The 25,737-nt window shown below is 35.8% G+C and overlaps 3 protein-coding genes and 2 non-coding genes across 5 annotated transcripts; 3 read left to right on the top strand and 2 right to left on the bottom strand.

Annotated features, from left to right (window-relative positions):
• Positions 1 to 5,769: 5,769 nt before the first annotated feature.
• LOC126784120 (LOB domain-containing protein 29-like) lies at positions 5,770 to 6,444 on the bottom strand. The gene is made up of 2 exons (XM_050509609.1): positions 6,163 to 6,444; positions 5,770 to 6,051 (listed from the first exon to the last, which is right to left on the bottom strand). The coding sequence occupies exons 1-2, from the start codon at positions 6,442 to 6,444 to the stop codon at positions 5,770 to 5,772; spliced, it is 564 nt and encodes a 187-aa protein (XP_050365566.1).
• Positions 6,445 to 11,023: 4,579 nt separating this feature from the next.
• LOC126785168 (uncharacterized) lies at positions 11,024 to 14,865 on the bottom strand. Its single transcript, XM_050510779.1, has 8 exons — positions 14,721 to 14,865; positions 14,338 to 14,634; positions 13,621 to 13,820; positions 13,133 to 13,483; positions 12,821 to 13,021; positions 12,614 to 12,684; positions 11,842 to 11,981; positions 11,024 to 11,474 (listed from the first exon to the last, which is right to left on the bottom strand). Exons 1-8 carry the CDS (start codon positions 14,764 to 14,766, stop codon positions 11,101 to 11,103), a joined length of 1,680 nt encoding a protein of 559 aa, XP_050366736.1. The 5' UTR covers positions 14,767 to 14,865; the 3' UTR covers positions 11,024 to 11,100.
• Positions 14,866 to 15,839: 974 nt separating this feature from the next.
• LOC126785583 (small nucleolar RNA Z102/R77) lies at positions 15,840 to 15,929 on the top strand. The gene has a single exon (XR_007671112.1). It is a non-coding gene; the product is annotated as a small nucleolar RNA Z102/R77 (small nucleolar RNA).
• Positions 15,930 to 16,033: 104 nt separating this feature from the next.
• Positions 16,034 to 16,123, top strand: LOC126785582 (small nucleolar RNA Z102/R77). The gene has a single exon (XR_007671111.1). It is a non-coding gene; the product is annotated as a small nucleolar RNA Z102/R77 (small nucleolar RNA).
• A 6,775-nt stretch (positions 16,124 to 22,898) lies between these two features.
• LOC126785175 (1-aminocyclopropane-1-carboxylate oxidase homolog 1-like) lies at positions 22,899 to 24,969 on the top strand. The gene is made up of 3 exons (XM_050510787.1): positions 22,899 to 23,660; positions 23,778 to 24,099; positions 24,661 to 24,969. Exons 1-3 carry the CDS (start codon positions 23,071 to 23,073, stop codon positions 24,865 to 24,867), a joined length of 1,119 nt encoding a protein of 372 aa, XP_050366744.1. The 5' UTR covers positions 22,899 to 23,070; the 3' UTR covers positions 24,868 to 24,969.
• Positions 24,970 to 25,737: the final 768 nt, after the last annotated feature.

Genomic DNA, 25,737 nt, shown 5'->3' with positions numbered 1-25,737 from the left:
TAATCAAAAGCATCGTTTGTTTATGCATTTCTTAAAGGCATCGCTATCTGCATTCCTTGGTCGGTTGTACGTAGTTCCATTAACAGCACCATCGATGGTAAATTGGTGATCGATCAGTTATATCTTACACAATTAAAAGGATATCGCTAGCATGAATAGCTACCATGTGTTTTTAGTTTTGTTTTGAGAATGACTAGTGTGTACATTTTTCGTTTTTTTAGGGAAATGGATATATTCCATCGGGCAATTCGCCCATGTGGCCGAACCCTACAACTATCAGTAGTTATGCAGGAAACGAGTTCCAATACAAAACCATGCGCCAAATCTAGTGGGAGAGTAAACTCATATTCAAGCCTAAATTAGACTACTACACTGATCCAAAGAGAGTACACAAATGTACTACCTAAGGATAAGCGATACAGTGTCAGGACCCACTACACACCCTCAAAGGGGTATTATTGAAAATAAAAAACAATACAAAATAAAATAAAACATAAAAGGCCTAGGGAAACCCTAGCCTAATGCCGTAGCCCAAGCCCACCGAAGAACAAGCCAATAAGAGTTCAGCATTGTCCCCTCGCTGACACGACCACCTGGCGACCTCCAACCCTGCTACGGACCCCAAACTTGTCGCCTAGAGACCAAGAACCAACTCCAGGATCCAAGCCGCCGACGAGAGCCTGAAAAATAAGACTAATGAACGGCAAAACCAAGAGCTCCGACCGCACACCCAAAGCACCCTTGCCAGGGTGAACCACCGCCCCGCCATCCATGATCATATCTCAGAGAACTCACCCCAGCCCAGGACGTCGCAAAACCTCCCTGTCATACCTCCTCCTGTATGAGATGGACCACCAAACCCCAACAACCTTGCTTGTAATAACCCGATTTTTCAGAACAATTTATTGGATTGTTTTAAAATTTATAAAGTTTGTGAAATTCATTAAACGTGTTTGTTTCGCTTTGCTATGTCAGAAATCGAAAACGGGACTGATATCGGGAATGTGATTTAGAAAAACGTTACGTTTCCGCGATGTGAGAATCGACTTTTACTCTGTCGCTCATTTGTGAAAACTTCTTTCACGAAAGTTGTAGAGTTCGTTGATACGAGTTTGTGGACATGTCACATGTTCAAATCGGACGTCGGACGTGAAAATTATTAACGACGGAAGTTAGTTTCCGATTTGGAAAAGGGTATAAATAGAGAATTTTAGGGATTAGGATTTCCATTTTCGGAAACCCTTAATCTGCCTCTTTCTCTCTCTTCTCTCTCTTCTCTCCCTCTCTCTCCCTGATCTCACCCCTCTACCTCAAATCGCCTCCGGCGATCTCACCAGCCGGAGCGACGTGGCCCTCACCGCCTCGCCCTACAGCCTCGCAAGGCCCTCCACGTCGGACCCCGAGCTTGTGACGCCTCGCCGCAGTGAAGCCCGCCGCTCCTCACACGAACCACGCACAGTCGGTCCGAGCTCTCCGACGAGCTCCGGTGCTTCCAAGGCAGGAAATAGGTGAGGGTTCGATTAAATTGGTTGTGTGATTATTGTTTGTGTGATTATTGTTTGTGTGATTTTGGGTTGTATTGGATGGATTTGAGGAGGATGTGGAGGAGATCGGAGGAGGATGAAGAGGGGAGGATACCGCCGCCTTAGGCGGCGCGTGTGGGTGCGTGAGGAGGGTAGGAAAAAGGAGAGGTTTTGGGGCGGCGGTGGCGTGCTATGCGCCGGTTTTAGAAGCGGCGCGTGAGCGCCACGCGCGGTCGTCGGAGGTGGCGCGTGCACCCCACGCACCGCCACATGCGGCGGCGCGTGAACAGTGAATTCAAAACAGTAATTTTGTAAAATTTATTTTTACGTACGGTAAATGTAAAGGTGACTTACGTACAGTAAATGTGAAATTATTTTACGTACGGTAATTGTAAATGTAAATTACGTACTGTAAATGTAAAAGTAAATTCGGAAGGATAAATCGTAATTATTATTTACTGAGACAGTATTTACGATTGAATAGTATGTGTACGTACAGAAATACATACATAGTATGTACTCGTACATTAATACGTGAATAGTAAATACGTGAACAGTAATTTCTTAAAACCCAGAAACTTGCTGAACAGTAAAATATTTTTACTGTTTCGGCATTTAAGGTTTTACGTAACGATTCTAAATTCACTTCTTATCTTTTCAAGGTGATCGATACTTAAAGTAAAGGATTTACATTCGGAATCGTGGATATTTCGCTCAGGATTATAAGGTGAGTAAAATCTCACAATGACGAATCTACCCTTACGGAAATTCAGGAATATGTTAAAGTTTAAAGAATGAACTATGATATGTATTTGATATAGTGGATTGTGTATGTGTATAAATGGTAAATATGTACATAAATATGGTTTGCTATATTATATACTGTCGTAATTTCTGTTGTGAATAAGTTTATTTTGGTGTTGAGATATATATATATTGAGCATGTTGATTCGATTTGTAAAATATAATGTGATGATTCATGGTTTTAATATTGAGTTTTGTTAAAACGTTTTTGTCTTCGGACGTGTTTATGTCTTCGAACGTGTTTTCTGTCTTCGGACGTGTTGGCATATCGGAACCTAGCATTTGGCCGAGCGAAAGTTACGATACAGTTAGAGCTCTAGTCTGTCTACCTGGGTACTACATAATAGGTAACATATGGGTTATCGGCTTATGAGTACCCATATTTTGGATATTGGGTAGCAGGTGGTTGCCCAATGTCGGCGGCGTACTATCATGAGGGGTAACAGAGGTGTACCAGCGCACATGAGTACCCGTATTATAAATGCATTTGGGTAAACAGAGGGGTTGCCCAATTTCCCATGAGCATATACATTTTCATTTTATTAGACAACCAGATGGGCCGTCTAATGACTCATGAGTGCATTTATGATTGATGTTTTGTGGAGTTTCGTATATATTTTTATGCTAGTATATTGATGTTTTACTCATACGAACTGCAAAGCTTACCTGGTTTGTGTTTACAATCCCGGTGCACCTATTCGATGGTGTAGGGGATAATTCCGCATGTGTGGATTAGCGGAGATCGACGGACAACTCTGAAGACTTGAAGTTGTTATTTTATCCTATCTTGTGAGGATTTTTACATTTCTATTTGATATAATGTTGAATTATAAATTTGGTTTGTAATAATCATTTTGACTGAGTTGTACAATAAACTCAGTAATGATCCGCTGTAACATTAAAATGATTTCGAGTTATTGAGATTGTTTTAGAGTTTTCATGACTTCAGAATTTCAGTTTTCATACTCGAAATTTTGGGGTCGTAACATTGCTCCGGCAAGCCTTGACACCTACGAACACGAAGTCCACGTCGATCTCGTCCGACGCCGTCGCCCAAGCGCGTACCGTCGGACAGGCAGTTCAGATCTCCTCCTAACGCTCTCTCTAGGGTTTTTTGGAGGAGATGCGGCTCTCTCTCGCTTACTGAGTAAAAAAGTGTGTACGTGTTCAAACTAATTTAACACGTACTATTTGCAGAATTTGTCTATGGTGGAGCACTCCATTGTATTGAGCTCAAAATTATCACCATTTAAATTCAAATTTTCCAAAATTTAATGATCATCATTACATTTTGAGGTCAATTTTTTAATTGACTTTTTTTTGTACTAACACTATTTAATGTCTCCATACAATAGAGCACTCCATAGTAGAATTTTCTCTATTTGCATTGTTCTTAGTTCAAAGTACGTGATTAAGCTATATTGCATTCAGATGTTCATAAAGTCTTGAACAGTATCAATTGTTCGAAGAGTAATAGAAAAGGCATGCATATATATATACTCCAGGTTAGAGCGAGTTTTTTTTTAATTATAATTTGTCAAATTTGCAATTTCGCAAGCATGGCTATCTCATATTCTCATGTATTAATGTTGATGCATGAGCGACATATTTCTGCTTATAGAAAACTCATTTGAACCCAGATGCTCCTATTGGAGTGATATGTTACGTACTTTTTAAATCTTGATTATCTTGGGGGGAAGAGGCGTCCTAAGAACACCATTCTGAAAGATGAGAGGTTATCGATCAAAAAGCCTTCGTATATATGTTCTCTCGATCAGGTAGAACAATATTGATTCAATCCTAATCCGTTAGTCATGCATATAGTGCAAATCCTGTCATGCATGTACATGAACTAATACTTGCTATAGCAATCTAATATCTCCTTGGACCTCTTTTCTTCCCTTCAATTTGGGAAGTAGTTTGGTTGGATCACTTGTGAAATTGTGATTAACCTTGGATTCCTTCGCACACATAGGGTTGGCCTAGCTAGGTATTACAATATATCCGGAGGTTCTTCCCTCCACTTGGTGGAGGTTCACGGATACCACATCTAACGGCGCGTGTGTTTTACACCCTAACAGATTTAAGTCATGTAAACAAAAAGTGATCTGTAACAAATTATTTTAACCATGTGGGAGGAGATCATGAGAGACAGTACTCTTACAGTTTTACTGGTTGAAAACTAGCCCACACCAAATGACAAAAGCTATTCCCTTCGTCACCATCTTTCTTCACCCAGTCTTCCTTTCTTTCTTGGTCCTCCAATTTTTATATTGCTTTTGAGTACTCTTCTTAGTTCTCTCCCAGAAACCCAAACTAAGGCAATCAATTTATGGAAGAAGTGAAGAACCTCAAGCTCTCCAATCACCATGGCCTCAAAGATCCCAACCTCCTTCTACTACACGGCCTCACCAAAAAATCCAATTCATAATCCAACCTTCTTTCCTCAAATCCCCCTCTCTAATCGCTGGGATTCGCTGCCACCTTCCTCCTCCTCACCACCGAGATCAAGACAGCGGTGGTCTTCGACTTTGTCCTCCCGATCCAAGCCGTCAGTTTGTCGTCGTCGATATGGGGCTCTGCCTCTATCTCAGTCTGGCATCACATCTTGGTCTACTGTAGAGGAAAACAATTCACAACAAAAAGATGCAGCTTTCTTTATTTTCACTCGCAAATTACCCACGTTGTGTGTTTTTTTTTACATTCCACTTGTATTAATAAAACGGTGACGGAAATATATTAACTAACATTATATCAAAAATTGACTGAAAGAAGTGGCTGTAATTTTGCCACGTAGGACAAGTGAACCTTCACAGGGTGAAGGAAAGAATTTTCGCAATATATCAAGGTAGACTAATTTTGGTCAAACGTACTTTATAAAGGTGCAAAATGGTGGGGGAGGCGGAGCTTGATTTGTCGATCATTACTTATTGACGGATTAAAATTAAAATGCTCAACTCCTGCTTCAAGCTATGCCGTGAGCCATGCAGTAATATTTTCCAAACAGATCGATCTGATCTCAAACAGTTTGACTATAATAGCAAAACTAGAAGAATATAATTACTATTTAGTTACCATTACATAAAACTCTTGTTAATAAAAAAATGGAGCCATTTAATAAAGTTTACATCACAACAATCAATTATTTGAGAAGATACATATATAGTAGAAGTGATATAACTAATCCCTTGCATGGTGATTATGAATACCCCATGCCAGTACTGCGTATATTTCAGTCTTTGACATCTAGGGTTTGTAGCTAGCGAGCTCATATAGTCATATTGCAGCAAATCAAGTGCATATAATGATCAACAATAAATAGGATGGAAAAAAAAATCCTCTTCCCGGCCATATCCTACATCTAACTCTGGCTCTGAGGCCTCAGTATCCCGGCTCAAGATGCTGATGGCAACTCGATCGAAATCATCCTTTGTGTTTGTCCTTAGCCTTGATTAAAACTCCACTGCACACTGTTTGTTTGCATGAAATCTAATGAGCTCATCGAATTAGAAGACTCCCCAAAGCTACCATATATGTTATTTAGTACTTCTGGTACCATGTAATTTTCATTATTCCCGAAAGAGTTGGAATGTTGCTGATTCGTCATGTTGAAATTGTCTGCGTACTGAAGCCAACTCGTGTTCATTGAATAATCAGAGCCAGTGGAGTAGCTTTTACCAGCTTGTTCCTTGGCTGAAGCTAGTTGTGATTGTAGATTAATAACCTGCGATTAGCAGAGTTTAGAAATCAGTAAAAGTGACTTCTATCTAGCTTCAGTTGTGTACATATATACGTACACGACTGCCATACAACGTAGACGTACAGTTTAACTAACCTGTTGTTGGAGAGCAAATATATGGGAAACACAGCCGTAAACAGGATCTTGAACCCTGGCTTGAGCTTCATACGAAATTGTAACCGCAGCTCTGCAACGATCATTAACAGGGAGTTGAGCAAGCAATTTCGATACATTGCTTGCCCCAAAAACCTTGTGAATGGCTGCAAAATGTGTAGCACCTTGTTCATGGCAGAAATAAGGAGCAAATATGCAACCCCTTACACATTTTCTTCTCAGGAACTTGCAGGCTCCACAAGGAGAACCTGCAGACCCTGCCATGTATTTGATATTTGAATGAAGAGTTAATATGTGGTTCAATGTCTTTATTACTTATGCTTATATATGATTCGTATGCGGTTGTGCATAGCATCAGCTTAATGTTTAATTATATGTTTAATTACAAGTAGTGATTAATTAATTGCCATAGGTTCCCATTATGGGCTACAGATAGAGCTCAACCTTCGTTCTTTCGTTTTTCCAATCAGTTCTCAACCCTCAATACTAAATTTTCATACCATCAAATAAGTGGGGGATAAGATTTCTTAAACGACAAAAGATCTATCAGCGAGCTATCAATCAAACTTATTGCATTTTCTTTCATATCTAGATCCATTTCAAGATACAAATTGAAGTCATTTAGCTCACTCAAAATTAGGAGACTTATATGAGTCAGTGACAGGTAGCATAAACTATTACATACGCAAACTTCAAAAGCTGGCAAATAGCAGTGGGATGCCATTGATTAATTGATGGATCAGCACATTTTACCCATATGTAGATTTGTACATGATTTTGATAATCCCATCATGTTACTAAAGAACATGAGATAAACAATGAACAAATATATCGAACAATCTGAGCAGTGTGATAGATGAATCAGACATCATCTTTTAATTGTATTCAGTTATGCAGTCCAACATTTTATGTGCGGTTATCAATTAAGGTCGTCAATCATAACTTTATAGCATAATGTATGCAAACGAACATAATTCATATATTGATCGAAGAACTTCACATCTTTATACAATTCTTTATCACTCCTGTAATGATTCAGGTGTGTGTGCCAACTCAATTTTCCAATTTGACAAAGAACAATTCAATAGACATAAGAGTTAACTATTTATCCTATCCCTTGATATATTCTTAAGGCTATTGACTCCCACTTATGAGTTAAGGATTATTGAGTTTTCAATAGGCGTAATGGACAGATCACAGGCCCTCAACGGGACATTAATGGGGAATGTACTGTTAATTAGCATTTTTATATCTAGCGATCGTGATTATGGGATTTATAATATACTCATCAAGTACATGAGGCCAAAGTTTAAAAGAACAAAGGAAGATTGGAATACGAAAAATAAGAAGCATATATTCTAATATCAAATTAAACAAACGTTAATGACAATGTAATACAAAGGTAGCACAACTCAAAAAGAGAGAATGTCGCCTTTCTGGTAATTCAGGTCAAGGCTTGTCGAGAAATTATTGCTGTGACAATTTCATCAACTCCTATATAATATACTGACTAATTTCTTCCAAACTTCTGATCACTTTCTTGTGTACCACGTAAGCATAGACATTTAGAAACTTGCTGCAAAATTATAAAGTCGGTGTCCCTTTCAGTCAATCAATGGAGAAGATTACCAATACATATGGCATTTGGTATAGATGAAATTGAATGGTCTTGATTTTAGACTATTGAGCAATAAGTTGAACATACCAACATGAGTTTTAGATCACCAACTCATCGGTACGCGTACGTTTGAGCTTGGTATAATCTACCAGATTGGCTATGATAATCCAAATTGTTAAAAAGGATGCAGCTGAGCCGGCCATGAAGAGATGTTGGCCACTTAAGCATGGAAAGGGAGGAATGATCTTGGAGACAAAAGGGATCATGCTACAATGTGGATTTATTCAATCAATGATTACTTTTACAAGTAGGAAATAACGTAGAAGTTGTTCCACTAAGCTCTTAAAGAACAAACACACCATGAAACCCTTCTGTCGTGTCTATAATTCGAGGAGGCTTTTTGCCAATTAAAGAGTGTAATTTAAGTATTCCTATTCAATTGGGAGAAACAAGAAAGAAACACACTTTGAGCAACATTAGGCAAACGCTTTAGCAAATAAAACCAAGACACTGTAGTTTTTTAATTAGTTGAATACCACCACTATCTCATATAACCAAGGGGACTTTGGGACTCGAGGGCTTGGATGAAAATAGTCTCACCTGGCGTTGATAGGTTTCAAGATCGAGTTACTCTCATGACCATAATTATTGAGGGTTGAGACACTCAAAATTGGTCTCACCTATAATAACGCTATAACAATATATGAAAAACTAGATATACAACATCACTGGCATGGGTAGTTTAAAAATTTCTTTAATCAAATTTAACTTAATATTTTTAAGCCAGCTAATCTACAAGCTAAACTGTATGAATCAATCAAGATACAGACAAAATATTTTGTTCAACTTAAGAATATCATTACATGAATTTATAAGAGATAATGAAAATAAATCATTATCTAGAAACATATATAAATGATTCTATAAAATAGATGCATTATCAAATAAAGACACCATGGCTAATTACAGAATGAGAACCGAGGCTATTCTGAAGCATGTTATAATCCATATTAACTACAAAATATTTCACTAATGAATTTGGAAAGGAATCCGGTGTTATAGTATTTATAGGCCTAGGCGTCATTAACATTTGATAGTTATAGTGTGGGTACTCAAGGTTTTCGCCAACATATCATTCATATTTCTTTCGGAATAATAGCCTCGTACATATTTGTGCGAACGGTAACTCACTTCTATTCTACAAAAGGAACCTATATATCTCAATAAACTCAATCCAACACAAACTTGTTCACTTAACTCACACAAATTTGAGCCATGTTTGTTAGATTCCAACAATCATGTTAAATGATGATATATTAAAAATCGGAGCTACATGATCAGTCATACAAAACATGTTTCAACAGACTTATTTCAAGTATTATTAAATTTCCGATGTTTTATTTGTATATAGGATTTACAAGAAGTTTTGCCAAAATTTTCAGAAAATATCCCAATTAGCCCCTGTCCCAATTAGCCTATTATCCTTTTCTATTTTTATCAAAAGAAATGATATTGAAAGGTGTCCATATGACCAGTCAAAGCCGACCAAAATGTGACACGTGGGGCCAGTGCACGTGTGCTTAAGTTTTCTATTGGAACGCGAGATCGGAAAGACCAGAACATAACTCGAGCTCATGCCACTATCATTATGTCATTTCCCTAAAATATATCCACCGTGATTGCTAAGAAAATCCAATGACTAACTGATGGGAATTATATAGGCAAAATGCTGATGACAATCTTGTTCTGCAGAAAGCTCAAACATCAACTTCAAACCAGAAAAGACAAGGAAAGTACTGTCTTCTGAAATTGATGACAGATGAGTGAAATACAAGTAGAATATATAGTAGCCGAGAAGTGCCGAAAACTACAGAAACCAACACTTCAAATTGATTAAAAAAAGAAAGAAAGCAACTAAGCTAGGTCCTAAGAGTCTCGGTCTAGCAGATCGAGAAGTGAACGCTTCATATTTCAAGAGGATACATAGTTAAACATATGGTTTACATCACATCACCTCTGTCCACTTTGGCCATCTTACCAGCCATAATTTGCCATATTTTATTGTAATTATAAGTTTCATGTAGTTTGAATAAAGGGCAATTCTTCCAGTCCAAGCCATAATATGGGGAATGATCTGAAAACATGTATGAAATGGCCTTCTAGTAAGTATAATGAGGACAACTGTGTGATGTTACTTCACTGAGGATTAATATAATCTTTTTGTTCTGAAGAGAGATTCTAGGATTCTTAGAAGACTGAGGAGGTTTTGTTTTTATTACTCAGGGATGGTGATAAGGACTTGAGATTTATAGACCATGACTTTCTTTCAAAATAGGGCTAAGAAATTAAGCCAGACTCAGCAGAGATGAGACAAACCTTAGGAGAGAAGCTAAGGGAGTCTAAGCTGGTACATTAACGTGACGATGGATGGCTTAAGTTTGGTTTGTGTTAAATCCATTTCAGCACCGACTCCTTTTTCTGTCTGTGGTCAGATGCTCCACCTATTAGCACCATCAGACATTCTTTGTTAATTAAAGCTTTCAATCCATTTCTTAATCAACTTCGTTGAATAGTGTTAAAACCAAAAGAAAGAGGACATAGAGTAGAGTTGGGTTTCTTTACAAAATTTGAAGGGGCCGGATAAACTGGAAATTGGGATTTCCTTTTGGGTTCTTCAGGAAAAAGATGTGCCTTCCAAGTTTTACCTTGGATAGTTTCTTTAAATAAATAGCTCCATCTTAGATCTTCCTAGGTAAGGCTATAATTAATTCAACTAATTCTAACTTGCTTAGAGTTTAGGCATACCTTTCATGGCAGATTATGGTGGAAAACCCGAAATTACCCAAACAGCTTTTAACAATAGAAGAGCTTCAATTGGGATCCATCATCTGGGGCTAAAGTATGACATAAATCTCAAAACAAAATTAGTGATGACAATGAAGATAAGGAAATGCAAAAGGCACCAATAAAAGGAATCAATAAGAGTAGTAATTTTGGTCTTAGGAGCTAGCCTTAACAGAATAGTGGAAGCCATAACTGATGAGCAGGATATCAAGGGAGCTGAAGAGCTTTCATTTCCTACTGTTAAAATTAGTTTTGGCAGAAAGCAGTAAATCATACACTTGTCACCTATAAACCAGATACAGTTCCAACTTCCAACTATGCTATGTATCTACTGTATACTGAACATATGATAGCATGACACCAGCTGAAATATTAGCCGAAACTATAGCTTTAATTCACCATCAAGTATCAAAATTATAACTTGAGGTGGTCAATAGTTCAGAGATGAAATTACATTTTTACAGAGGACATGTCAGATCACCTTGTTTTGATTCATTAAAAATATTGCCTTCATCATTGGAGGAGGGCAGACCTTTTAGTACATCTCTTAATGCATAATAATGGCTATCACACTTGTGGTCTGATATTAAGTTGCTTGAAAGCACAATCCTCTCAAAATGTTCACCGGGATTCCTCTTCCAAAGTGTGAAATAATCGCTAGTATGAGCGTCCACATTCCTCTTTAGGTAGTAAACAGTACCTGGTACCAATAGCTCCTCATGCACTGCATTGGCAGCTCCTCCAATTGGACTAGCAACAGCACTATCTCCTACAGTTCTGTCATTTAAATGGACTCTGGAAGCCATGGGCGTCTTCTTTATAATGGGATCATCTGTCCGGACACGTTGGTGAACAAAATTTTTTTTTTCAAAAGGTGTCAAACATGCTAAATCCATACGTTTTACACTAAGGTGATAATCCACTTGATTAGATAGAATAACAGTGAAAACTTGCCCACAATACACCAAATTCTAGATATATCTGTGATACTTCCAGAAGGCACTACCTTGCCAACAACCATAATCACATCAGGTAATAGAATACTATCAAATTCCCACCTAGCACATCAGTTTATATTGAAGTATCAGAATCCCAAAACACCAAATTTTGTGGCATAAAGTGGATTTCTGACAGTATGAAATTTAAAGCATATTGGTAATGTAACTTTGGCCGTTAGTAACAAATAAGTGTGGGTTTACCTGAAGAATCTTTATTGGTCTTGAACTTTGCAAAATCAGCTAGTTTTGCCGCAACATCTTGCACCGAAGATACAACCTGCTTTGCATTTGTCACCAGTTCTATGACACTTCGCCAGTCTTCCTTCTCAATCACACTCATCCTGTAAACCATAGGAGATACAAACAAGTATGAAGTTTGACTGCTTGATAAGCTTATGCAGTTGAAACCAATTGCCATTGGTTCACAAAAAATTGATGCTCAAAACAGACTGATGAATGATTGTAGCAACCAGAATATAATTTAGGCTAAAAAAGAAGGGAGTTTCATGCTGCATGAAGTCATGAATTTCCACTATAATCGGAATGAAAGAAAACAACCTATCAGCCTAAGCATGAATGAAAAGAGCTAAAGCAGAAGAAAAGGCAGACCTGGGAGAAAAGGATGGCATATTCTTTTTCACGCAGCAGATTTAGAGGTTTTATATTTACATAATCACAAAATATGTGTAGATAGGCATCAACTACATATGCATATTACCAGAAAGAATGAACTCTATATCCATTTTGAGAACTGACCATTTAAATTCTTAAATTTTCGTAATGCCTGACAAACGAAGCAAGTCATTAACAAGCAAATTAAAAGTGTACATTACTAACAAGGATTTATCATGACAATTAAACTGTTACCTAATTAAAATAAAGAAATCTGGTCATCAAATTACTTGTGTCTATTTGTTCCAAAGATATCTTAAAATAAAGATGATGAAGCATTTAAAGATGCTAATTTACTCACCAATCAGTTTGAAGAATTTCATTCCTCAACCTTTTGAGAGATGCTACACTAAGTCTAGGTATAACGTCGTCCTGCATTAAATAATTTTGTAATAATATGAGAGAGGCAAGTATAACGAACAAATCAAAGAATTGTAACATGGAGTACATAGGATTGTAACGTGAGTCATATCCTTAATGACCAAATAATCAAGGAGTATCTACCCACCTGCATCACAACAGTTCTGACATAACTGGAGCAGCTTTCAGCAAGTTCCTTGGAGACACAAGGCGGCGCTGCATATCCAACAGCAGAAACAATCTCTGGGCTAAACCCTAGCTCCTTAAATGACTTTTTCCTGAGCATTATTGCTAGCAGAGCAGCTGTAGCACCTCCAAGAGAATGCCCCACAAGCCTTAATTTAAATCCCTGTTAATAAAGTGGGCTCAACTATAGCCAGCAATGGCAATAAAATCCTCAAACAAGATACAATTTCAAGAGAAAATAATAAGAATAAAAATCAAGGTACATAATCACCACCTCATACTTCTCCAAGTACTTCTTTATGTTTCCCATCTCATGAGTAATAAACCAACGGGCAGCTTCTGCAGTGCCAAAGTGGGTTGAAAACCCTTCAAAATTGACATCCTCGTCACTTGAAGAAACAACATCAGTAATAAGGTCATACACAGTATGAGTTCCACGGATTCCTAGAATCACAAGTTTTCGACGAGTATCAATCCCTATATAATAACCTGGCCTCATGACATTAGAATTTTTGACAAACTTCAAGACATTGCATTCTCGAAGCATGCAGTTTCTTGCGAGGGCTGCAGTGTTGTCCTTGTAACAACCTTTTGCCAACTCAACATGATAAATAAGGTCTTGTACCTAAACACACAATCAAGGATCCCTAATTACTACTAAGAAGTATGTTTATAGCAGTCTGAAACTGGAAACTAAATTATAATTAGTTTGAAGTGATGTAGAAGGAAACATTGTAAGGTTAAAAAGGGATATCATATTACCAATATATCTGATGAGACCTGAACGCCATTAATATCTTCAAATGGATTTACAGATGCTTGACGAAGATAAATAAGAAATAAACCCACAGTGAGATCACTCAAACTCCAATCTTGAATGCCTGTCTTACTCCGTTGGATGCTTGCAATGATCTCTGAGACAGATCGAGTATTTGGTGGGGGTTTGTTTCCCACCCCATTCCCTAAAATGTTCAATATTCAATCATCTTCATCCATAAATCAGATCGAAACTTTAATATTACAGTAATTCATTCAATAAAACTGCAATCAGTACACACACTTTCAAATTACACGAACGCATTCAAAACCAACTCAATATGAAGCTTTCAAATGACAGTAGCAACCCAAACTAATACTTCTGATTCAATCCAAACCTTCAAACTGAAACTGACAAACACAAAATTGCTCTAAATACCAATGCCAACTGAAACATAAATTACCACCCAAATTCTATCCAATCACCCTCAAGCAAACCTCAAGCCAAAACTTCCAAACTACTCACACATCCAGAACCAACTCAAAACTTCCAAATAGCACAAACACATTCAACACCAGCTCAACCTCTCCATTTCCCATGACACAATGTCAACCAAAACTAAAACATTCGAACAACACAAAATCCATCTAAACCCAACTCTCAAATTCACACAAACTCATTAAAACCAATAATAACCCAATTTACCAAACAATCAAACACACCTGTTGGGCCAGTCAGAGCCCACTTGCACAACTGCAGAGCCGGCTCAAGCGCCTTGGGAAACCATGAAAGCTCTAACCTTTTCACCTTATTCTCACTCAAATCATCATCCCCACTATTATATCCACCAATGCCATCCTTCTTATGCCTCAATAAAGCTTGAACATTAACATTTGATTCCTTGAGTGCCCCTGAATCAACGTTGTCTGCTTTCGACCGTTGGGATTGAAACCGATTGACGAAGCTATATATCAGCCTCCGGTATGATTCTTCTCTCTTGATCAAGCTTTGGGTGATATCTGAAACAGTGAATAGTAATAAAAATTTGATCTTTGAATTGCGGAGAAGAATAAGAGAGTAAAGTTTGGAGCTTCATTTGGCTTACGTGTGTTGCAGAGGAGACGCTTCACTGAATGCTTGGCCATTTCCATTGAAGCAGAGAAGAGAGACGGAGACGAGGAAGCTTTCGAAGGTTTAAGGCGGTTGACATGAGCGGTGGTTCTCGGCGCCGAATGTTTAGAAGAAATGTTATTATTGAGATTGTGGTCTTACTAGACTCTTCGTAACGTGTCTTTTCATGGAACGTAACAAATATATCTGAGATTGTAAATCAATTTGTCACATGCTCGACTATCGTCAGATGTGATTTTAATGATTAACATCATTATTTTCAAGTCGAATTGTTTTGTTTTCTACTGTATATTCTATATTTAACGGTGATTGAACATGAATTTTATAATCGATTACCGACCTAATGAAGTTTGTTTATGTTTCATGTACGTCAACATTACCAATCTTTAAGTTTATATATGAAACTAATGAATATAGAGTCTTTTCATTATGTTATTTATGATCAGGCTCATGTCATGATGTCGAAGTAAGATGTTCAAAATAATCGTTCAACTTGAACATTATTCGATTTTTCAAAAGAAAGAGTTTTATAAGACTCTGAAACCTATTCAAATCATATATCAAAAGTTAGAGTTTTCTCTTAACCATTTGGCTATGTCTTGTACAACATAAAACACCAGGCCTTTTTCAAATCAAGCATTCAAGCTTTAGTTACATATACAGACCTCAGATGGTCAGTTTATGCTCAACTATCTCGTCCAGATTAGATTCAGTCATGAAAAAATAATAAGGAAGTTGGAAGAACTCATTTTCATTTTCACCAATTCAAGCGCAAATCGTTCAACCAGTTAATTGACCACGAGAGCACCACACTTTTGTACTGTTCATGTTTATAGTGTATTAGGATCTTTAGAACGTTAACTTTGGGCCTGGATCCTTAAATTCACAAACGGCCCGCTCCAGCAAGTAAACCCTAAACCCTTGCCTTCCCCTATAAATACCATCTTAAGAAGTCGACCACCATTGCCTTCTCAGCTCTCTCATACGCACAGCGCAGTAGCCATAAGCCATTCCTCTGCCCGTATGAGTTTTTCTTGGTTCTGTTTCAGGAGTATTGTCTTGTGTTCATCAGTTCATCTAATAAGGGAGATAGAGATGTGGATGATGATTTGAACTTGTTTCCCTATTGGTTTGATTGCCGATATGATGGCGAAACTATGTTTTAGCTCTATCTGACTCATCTTATCTCCCCCCACATATTCTCCTTCTTTCCTTCATTGATAAAGTTTGTAAATTGGTTTTAAAACCGTCTGATTTTTCTGGGTTTAATTGTTAGAGGCGGATTGAGAATGATATGATGATTTGAACTTTTTGGTTCCCTATTGGTTTGATTTGCCGCCATGATGGCATCAATGTATTAGCTCTATCTGATCATTCTCAATCGTTAATCCCACTCTTTCATTGGACTGTAGATCCCAGTAGTTATGTTTGATTGATGATAACATTATCTGTGATTCAGGGTTCTTTCTTTTTCTTCAACACCTAGTTTAGACTTCTCTCAACACTCGGTCATGTATCATTTGATGTTATATGTGATCCTGTAATTGGCTAATCTGAAGATCAAATCTTGGGGCACTTTAAAACTTTTGAGGTGAATTATCCAGTATTCTGGTTTCGGCGCTTCACACTGCAAGAAGTTGATCAAAGAACCAAGACTCGGACTAGTGTGGAGCCAAGGAACATGAACTTACATTGAATCGCTTATATGATAACCTTGGTTGCTTCAAAAATTATGTGATGGCCATTCATCATTTTGTGTAGCACAAATTTGTCTGATTGGTCAGTAGATATTGTACAACATGACTAGATGAGGCACTAACAAAGTGGCAAATAGGATGAAAACTAGAATATCGCTCGACCTAATTCCTCTAAAACTTACGGGGGGCACTGGAGTATGTAGTAGGTGAACTGGAAAACTGGAACTAGTAATGGTACACTGACCCCTTTAAAACTTGTAATGGTACAGCATTCCTTCAAGAGTTGATACTGGAAAACTGGGACTGTAATGAATTTTAACAAGCTTAGATGGGTTCGGTTTTTGGTCGGTAATAATAACCAGTAAGACTAGGCCCACCGGCTGCCATTGCGTTATTGTCAATGCTTCGCCAAAAACAGTTCTGACCTCAACACTTCCTTTTGAAAATAAGCTTATTATTTTCAAACTTGTGACGCATTGTCAAAGTTTTCAACCATGCTGGGTTATTGATGTAATGTAGGGCTTTATTATTGGTAGGTGGAGACATTTTAAGTACATTCTCCAAAGATGAGCTTATAAACAAGACTTTCAAGTAAATTACAGTTGAGCGTGCTTAGTAGATCCAATCAAGTACGTTGCGTGTTGATGTTCAAGCACCGATCTTTTCAAATTAGGGCTAGTTCCGTGTACGACCTGTTACCAAACTGGCAGCTGGTTCAGAAGTATCCGATCTATCAGGGCCTCTTTCTTGGTGATCGATCAGCAGCAGCCAAAACCAGAAAGATTAGTACGTCTTGCCAATTGCCATAAGAACATACCTAGCTTGATAACGAAGCTAATATTCGATCTCAAGTCTCAACCAACTATCCACCCTGCTTTTGTTCGGACGCCTTGAATTGAAAATTTATGTAGGACCATATTAATCATCAATTAACACTGCTTTACAGTTTAGCACGCAAGAGCTAGGCCTAAAAAATAACGCATGCTTTGATTTTTTTTTTTTCATAAGCAAGTATCAGTTGGTCACAACAGCACTAAAACGATGTTTATAAACAAATTTATCGCTCACATCTAGTTTGCTCACTCTATGCCCTTCTTACAGATAAATGACATGCGTCCTTTTGTTTAATCATGGTTTAACACTACTTACAATTAAAATTTATAATGAAATAGTACTTTCTTCAAATTTTAATTATGACTCAATAATTTTTTTGAAAACACAAAATCAACCTCATTAAAAGGTAGAAGAATAGTACGAAACTCTTCTCTCATTGGTCTTGTTGTCAATGTACCAAACTACCAACATGGTTGTTGAAGAGGTAGCGTTGAGATTGAAGTGGGCAGTGGCGGATCCATACATTTCTATCAGCCAAGTCATTTCTCATACTAATTAGTAAATTTTTTAAAATAAATAATAATTTTAAATAAAAATATATCAAAAAGAAAATGCAATTACTAATAAAGGAAGAGATATATCACTAGTTTTTTTTAAAGGAAAAGCGGTGACCTCATTCAGACTTATCAAATGTAATACCTAACATATATGTTTGCAACTCGTCTTGTACATTTACAAAAATGACTGGAAGCTAGGGCTCGAATATTAAGAATGTGTTTGCTAATTAAGTGGAAGAGTGACGGATATAATCTGTCAAAGTCTCTCATTTCTAGCTAATTGAGTTATAAAAAGAGTATAATTGGTCTATTATTTAATAAAACGACGTGGTTCTTATAGTTTGTGAACAAAAGTGCGTTGGAAGTTTTTTTCTTCCTCAAAATCAACTGGTTTTTCTTTTTTTTTCTGCCATATTTTCATGCTCTTACCTACAAGTCTACAACTAGAGAGATTTTAAATACACACCCCAAATCTCTTAATACACACTCATACTTAATACATCACTTATTTCAATTTTCATTCTAATATTTTTACTAAATACACCACATTAAAAACCTTAAATACATTTGAATTAAAAATTCACAAAATACGTCATTATTTAGACATACAAGACTACTTTTTACAGTGACTAGTATATATATATATATATTAACATCGTATAGATGTTTATATCGATTCTTATTTGTTCTTATGAATCATTATAGATTGCAATTGTTTTTTTTTCAAAAATTTTAACCATAAAAATGATAAACAACATGAAGAATATATATATATATATATATATATTTATTTATATATATAAGAGAAAGAGATGAATTGATTGTTTGAAGAAGATGAACATTTTCTTTGTTAAGAATGTATAAAGATGAAATTTATGAACGATGAAAAATCATAATTTTTTTCATGAATTACCTTGTTTGGGACTCTAAAAATAGAAATGATATTTTTTTGGAGAAAATTAAGGAATGAATTAATTGTTTGAATCTCCCACTTAATTTTCCATCAAAATATATACTAATTTAAATTTCCCTGTAAATTTTCTTATTTTAATTGTTTCTAAAAATAAATTTTTAGTTTTGATAATTTAATTTTCTGAATTATTACATGTACCTATTTTAGTCATTCAACATACATGCAAAATGTTATTTGAATTATTGAATGATAGGGGTGTGTATTAAGAATTTATGGGTTAGTATTTAAAACTTCTCCTACAACTAACTTGTAAAATCAAAGGTAAAGTAAAAACTTATATATATCAAACATACTTTTGATATATCGTATTTTTATTACAATTTGAAAGCATTTTGAAAAAAAAGGCAAAAAGGCTAAGTTGCACCTCAAACTTGGTCATAATTGTAAATTTGCACCATGAACTTGCATTTGAGTCAATTTACCTCCTAAACTTAGTAAAAATTGTCGATTTGCACCTTATCTGTTAAATTTAATGTTTTCCATCAATTTTAAGTCAAATGTCATGCATTTGAGGTGCAATATTGTCATTATATATTTATTCATATTTAATAATGAAATAAATTAATAAAATTACTTAAGATGAACACTTGTTACAATTTTTTTTCGAAACATGTTATTGATTTATATATTTATTATTTTACGTGATATGGTATGTTAAAATATATTAAAAAATATAAATAAATACATTGAAAATAAAAAATAATGTGTGTTCTGGGAGAATTACTATTCTATCATTGTGTGTGTCTTAGCCTTATTAGGTTTCCTGTTAGAGATAGATTCGCATCTCTGTAATAGATTAGGACTCCGAATCCTACGGGATTGTGGTTATGTAATGCCTATATATAAGCCCAATTATCAATAATTAAACGGTTACGTTTTGTTCCATTACGTCATTATTATTCTCATTTCGTTCCTCTTCCAACAATGTGTACATATAAATAAATAAATAAATATATATATATATATACACAACACACTATATTTGAATGGAGGGTATGTTGAATATATAATTCGAAGTAGGGTTAAGTATGTAGAAAAAAGATGTAAATAAATAATTTGATTAAAAAATAATCATTTTAAAGAACATTTGTATTTGTTTTTAAGAAAAATATAAATATAAAATGACAACATTACCCCTCATTTGCATGACATGTGACGCAAAATTGGATAGAAATAGTTAGATTTAACGGATGGGGTGCAAATCGGCAATTTTTACCAAGTTTAGGAGGTAAATTGACTCAAATACAAGTTCGGGGTGCAAATTGACAATTTTAGCCAAGTTTGGGGTGTATTTTGGCAATTTTGTCAAAAATAAATGATATAAACAAGAACTAATTTTTATATATAATAATCTAGAGCCGTTGGATTAATAAGGATAAGATTGTATTTTCATTCAAAAATGACATTTTGTGATTATTGTAATTAATGACATGACAAGTGAATGTGGCTTGCCACGTGGGATTGCAGCGCCAAATCTGACGTCATATTATTGCGCTAAAACATTTTCCTTTTAGTTTATTGAAACCCATAGTGACTTATAGTTGTTTATTTTTATTTTTTCAAAAAAATGAATGAATTATAATTTATGATATATAAAGATACATTTTATTTGTAAACTAATATTCAACTATGTTTGAACAAAGGGACACATGTCATTTATTTTGTAAGGTGGGCACATGGTGAGTAAACTAGAAATGAGCGACAAATTTATTTCCATATTAGCTATTTGAAAAATTTTTAGCGCCACAATCTGACGTCAAATCTGACGTTATAATTCTATGTGACATGTCATATCACAATTTCACGTCAGTAATTAAAAAATTAAAATATTTCATTTTAAATAAAAAGGCAATCATATCCTTTATTTATTTAAGATGATTTCAGCAATAATTAAGGGATAATTAATTACCAAAAAAATTTTTACTAAATTTTTTTCATCTAATTGAATTAATTAAATTATCTTTGAATTTTTGTATCCTCTTAATTTAGAATCTTACCCAAAAAAACTCATTTTTCGGTCACTAAATACGTAAATAAATTTTTTTAAATTTATTTAATGACTTTTCATTTTCTAAATTTTATTTACATTTACGAATTATATTAATGGTTATAATTAATGACTACAATTACCATGTATTATCTCTCGAATTATTAATTAGATTAAAAAATATGAAAGAATCTCTAACAAAATTATTTAGGACACACACATCTATATTTTTATCAGATGCATTTAATTTTGAAATTTTGCGTGCACAAGCACAGATATATATATATATATATATATATATATATACAGTCTCTATCCAGAGTGAAGGTTCACTCTGAAGTTTCAGAGTGAAGTTCCAATTTTGACACACTTTTTCGGTCAATTTTTTTCACCATAAGTGATTCAATATTTAGGTATGCTATTCAAGATCATCTCTACAAAATTTCATCTAATTCGGACATCGTTAAGGTATTGAAATTAGATTAAATCAATGAATGAATTAAAACTGTTCAACGTGAACCGTTCGTGTAAATCTCAATTTTGAAAGCTCAAATCATTGTCAAATTGGATGAAACTTTATAGAGATGATCTTGAATAGCATATCTAAATATTGAATCACTTATGGTGAAAAAAATTTGATCGAAAAGTGTGTCAAAATTGGAACTTCACTCTGAAACTTCAGAGTGAACCTTCACTCTGGATAGGGACTATATATATATATATATATATATATATATATATATATTAAATTTTCAATTATATTTTAGAAGCATTATCGTGATGAAAAAAAGAAATGATAAAAAAAGAACGATAAAAATATAATTTTTATAATGATCTAGAGCCGTTGAATTAATAAGATTATGATTGTCTTTTTCTTTTAAAATGATATTTAATAATTATTTTAATTAATGACGTGGTAAGGTGACAATGCATGCCACATAAAATTATGACGTTGAATCTGACGTCATATTGTGGCGTCCTAAAAGCATCTCTAACAGGTTGGCAAAATTTCTCTAAAACAGAAAAGCAAATGTAAAAATCTCCAAAACTTTTATATTGAAACTCCAACAGTTTCTCTATTTTACATATTTTGGCATTTATTACGAATGAATAAAATATTATATAATCCTACTTATATAACTATAAATTATTTTATATATTTAATTTACTAGTTTGAAATAAATGATTTAATTTTTTTATTGTTTTGATTGGTTGATATTAAAGCTTGAGTTATTGGAGAAAGTGTAGCATTTAATGTTATTGTTTAAGCAAAATTGTGCAGATTGCTGCAAATTTGGAGAATTTCTCATTCTCTATTTTGGAAAATTGTATGCATAATCTTTTGAAGTGGAAATAGTTTAATATCCTCCGAAATATATCTTTTTCTCTAAAATGTCAAAATTGTTAGGGATTGTTAACGTAGTGAATTGTGTTGATGCAATACGCTACACTCTTTGTTGATGCGATACGTCGTGCTCCCCGTTCATTTCCTGTCACAAATAGCACGAGTCGTCAAAGTGGAGACCACGACGGTCTGGTCTTTAACTCTTCGATGCTCAAGTCAGGTTGGTAATGATTAATAAAGAGTAACAGTGGGTAGTTAAGTGCACTTACCTTACGAGGTCAAGGGTTTGACCTTTTATAGTTGAATTAAGGTAGATCATTCACTCATCTTCCGGTGTGGGACATTGTTCGATCAATGTGTTCTCTGGAGCCTTTTTTGGGATGCGCTTGAGGGCGCGTCCGTAGTCGGTTTGGGCCGCGGGGCGGCCAATTGTACAGCTAGTGCGGCTGACTCACTGCTGGTATTGTGAAGTTGGATTATTTATTAGTCTTAGTGTACTGATAATTGCGTTAATTATGACGGAAATAAGCCTATAGGAACCTGGATGATTTAACAGTGCTTTGATGTGATTATAATCAGAAGAGAATAGGGCACCCAATGGGACTTACACATGATCAGATAAATATATCTAAAACCAACCCACTCACTCCAATGGAACCCACTTTACTACCTATAATCGATAAGTTGTCGTCTTGTCGATGCGTAATAAAACGAAAATTCAAGTGTAGATTGGACTGGTGGGAGTTGGTGTAGAAAGATGGGTTGTATTTTCCCTAACTTTGGAATCAAGTCTGAGTCATTCTTTGCGGTCTTTCTTCGCGTATGGCGATGATAGACGCCCAAAGTTTGATAGAAATCAAGAACAAAACCTGGACAGACGTACTGCACCGACTTCTCTACCTTTTTCTATTATATATAGGAGTCTACACTCATGTTCAACTTGCTAACTTGTTCTTGGCTTAAAAATATCCAAAACACAAAAATGGCAGCAGTTGTGGATTATGAGCTGCGTGAGAAGGAGCTGAAAGCATTTGACGAAAGCAAAGCCGGCGTCAAAGGAATTACAGACTCTGGGGTGACCAAGCTCCCAGGCATGTTCATACACCCTCCAGAGGATCTTCTCAACTCAGCTGTCCCAATAGATGATGAGCAATATCAGGCGAAGATTCGCAAACTTCAGTTTCCGGTGATTGATCTCAGCGGCTTTAATAACAGTGAGAAGCGAAAAGAGATCGTCAACGACATATACAAAGCAGCCGAGTCGTGGGGCTTCTTTCAGTTGGTGAACCATGGAATTCCACTTGAAGCTATGGAGAGGATCCAGAAAAGTATACGCGAGTTTCATGAGCTTCCCCAGGACGAGAAGGCGAAGTGGTACTCCCGTGATTTCAAGCAGAAGGTTAACTTCTTCAGCTTTCATGGAGATTTGAAGGCGACGACGCCAGCTGACTGGAGGGATACCTTGTCATGCAAGATTCTAGAAGACCCGAAAAGCTTTGAAGCAATACCGCAAGTGTGCAGGTGTTCCTTTTAGCCATACTCACTAGATTTGTTAAAACAATTTGAGACTGATCGATCGAGTTGCAGGCGTTTTATCTATTTCTAACAAATAAGACAATGACATGCTTCGTTTTGCAGACGAGAAGTGAATGAGTACATGAAACACATGGATGGAGTGGTAGAGACGATATCCCAATTATTTTCAGAAGCTTTAGGTCTTAATAGTGATTATTTTGCAAGCACAAAGTGCTTCACGGCGAGGTCATTGGCGTGCCACTATTTCCCAAAATGCCCAGAACCTCATTTGACTATGGGAGGAACCAAGCATACAGATCTCGGCTTTCTCACTTTGCTTCTCCAAGACAGAGTTGGCGGCCTGCAAGTACTTCATCAAGATGTTTGGATCGATGTTCCTCCGGTGAAGGGAGCTTTGCTAGCCAATCTTGGTGACATGATGCAGGTAATGTAGCAGTATTTGCTTAATGAATTTTTTTTTGAGAAGAATGCTTAATGAATTTTAATCATACATTGCTACGTACCCATAATTAGGATCATTGCTAGACATGCGAGCTTTTGATTCATCACGTCTATGATTACCTTGCAACTAGTTGTTGGCATGTTTTTGATGTGTTTATTCCATGCTTTTGATGTGTATTTTCTCATCCTAATGCACTATAGCCTTTCTTTACTAAATAATGTGGAGTGCACTATAGCCTTTCTTTACTAATTAATGTGCACTATAGCCTGCCGTCCTTTACTAATTAATGTATAGCCTGCCGTTCTTTACTAATTAATGTATTGCCTGCCGTTCTTTACTAATTAATGTGCACTATAGTCTGCCGTTCTGCACTATAGCCTGCCGTTCTTTACTAATTAATGTGCACTGTAGCCTTTCTTTAATTCATTCGATAACCTATATATCTGGCCAGATCATGAGTGTCGTATATCGATCAATTCAGTAGAACAGGTGGTACATGCTTATAGCACTATTCTGATTTATTTTTTTCTTTGATTTGTGCAGATAGTTACAAATGGTAAGTTCAAAAGCGTGGAACACAGAGTTTTGTTGAAACCAACCGTGGAGCCACGTATCTCAATTGCATGTTTTCTGAGTACAAACGACCTTGAAAAACCATATGGGCCGATCAAGGAGCTTATATCGGAAAACAATCCACCGATTTTCAGCGAAGTGAAATTTGGAGAATATATGCAAAAGTATAAACTATAAGTTCCATAATTTCCATTAGTTTGGAGTTTTGTGCCGGGAGTTGAAAGTTATGGACGTATGATTATCCTGTCATATGCATGGTTATGTTTAATTTTGCTCTCATTTTAGACCGTGAAGAGTGACGTAGAACTCTGTTTTCGTGTAATAATCGACCAGAATTGAATGTGTTGTGTAACTGGCATATACTTGGAGATTAATGCTCGGGGTCGTGCCAAATATTGAAGTGTATTGTAACCTTCGGGTTAACATGCATGTATGAGGTAAGAGATTTCCTTTATGGAGAAGTTACTCATTTGTTGGATATTTTCATGACGGGTGAATGTATCCGGCAAATCTCTTAATAGACCCAACAAAATTTATACAACCATACAATTTTGATGAATTTTCCATTTTACCCCGTCACTCAAAACAATTCTAATTATTTGTTGTACCCAACAAAATGAAGTTGCAGAGGCACCGAATGGCTTCGATTCAGCCTCGTCCAGGCAAGCCAATGGCAATTTGGCACCAAGCACTTGACAAGTCTGCAGTTCAGATTCAAGTACCCCAATTCCCAATCCCATCTGTGGTAATTCAACATAGAAGATCACACTACGTACCCGATTGATATTTGATGCCAGCAGAGATTATCCAACAACATCATCCAATATACCAATACGCATTTTGAATATTAGTTCTTGATTATGCAACGAATCAATTCTATGAGTTGAAGGCTTACTAACTATTGGGAGTGAAACATGTGCAGGTCGTAATGGAATTGTCTTCACTTCATGTGCAGGTCGTAATGAAAATTGTCTTCACTTTTGAAAGATTATGTTGTTTTAATTGAAAATTAACTTAATTATAAGATTTCTCCAGTGAAGTATATTT

The sequence above is a fragment of the Argentina anserina genome, chromosome 2 (assembly GCF_933775445.1).
Source record: "Argentina anserina chromosome 2, drPotAnse1.1, whole genome shotgun sequence".
In the NCBI taxonomy this organism is placed as follows: Eukaryota; Viridiplantae; Streptophyta; class Magnoliopsida; order Rosales; family Rosaceae; genus Argentina; species Argentina anserina.
The sequence above is the reverse complement of the archived record's forward strand: the minus strand, read 5'-3'. Positions and strand labels throughout refer to the sequence as shown.

Excerpts from the sequence above, each read along its gene's own strand:
- LOC126784120 (XM_050509609.1), bottom strand. The coding sequence starts at position 6,444 with ATGGCAGGGTCTGCAGGTTCTCCTTGTGGAGCCTGCAAGTTCCTGAGA. Across the intron at positions 6,052-6,162 it reads TATTTGCTCTCCAACAACAG|GTTATTAATCTACAATCACA; the intron begins GTTAGTTAAACT and ends TGCTAATCGCAG.
- LOC126785168 (XM_050510779.1), bottom strand. The coding sequence starts at position 14,766 with ATGGAAATGGCCAAGCATTCAGTGAAGCGTCTCCTCTGCAACACAC. Across the intron at positions 14,635-14,720 it reads GCGTCTCCTCTGCAACACAC|ATATCACCCAAAGCTTGATC; the intron begins GTAAGCCAAATG and ends TCACTGTTTCAG. Across the intron at positions 13,022-13,132 it reads AGTACTTGGAGAAGTATGAG|GGATTTAAATTAAGGCTTGT; the intron begins GTGGTGATTATG and ends CTTTATTAACAG.
- LOC126785175 (XM_050510787.1), top strand. The coding sequence starts at position 23,071 with ATGTTCAACTTGCTAACTTGTTCTTGGCTTAAAAATATCCAAAACACA. Across the intron at positions 23,661-23,777 it reads GCAATACCGCAAGTGTGCAG|ACGAGAAGTGAATGAGTACA; the intron begins GTGTTCCTTTTA and ends TTCGTTTTGCAG. Across the intron at positions 24,100-24,660 it reads ATCTTGGTGACATGATGCAG|ATAGTTACAAATGGTAAGTT; the intron begins GTAATGTAGCAG and ends TGATTTGTGCAG.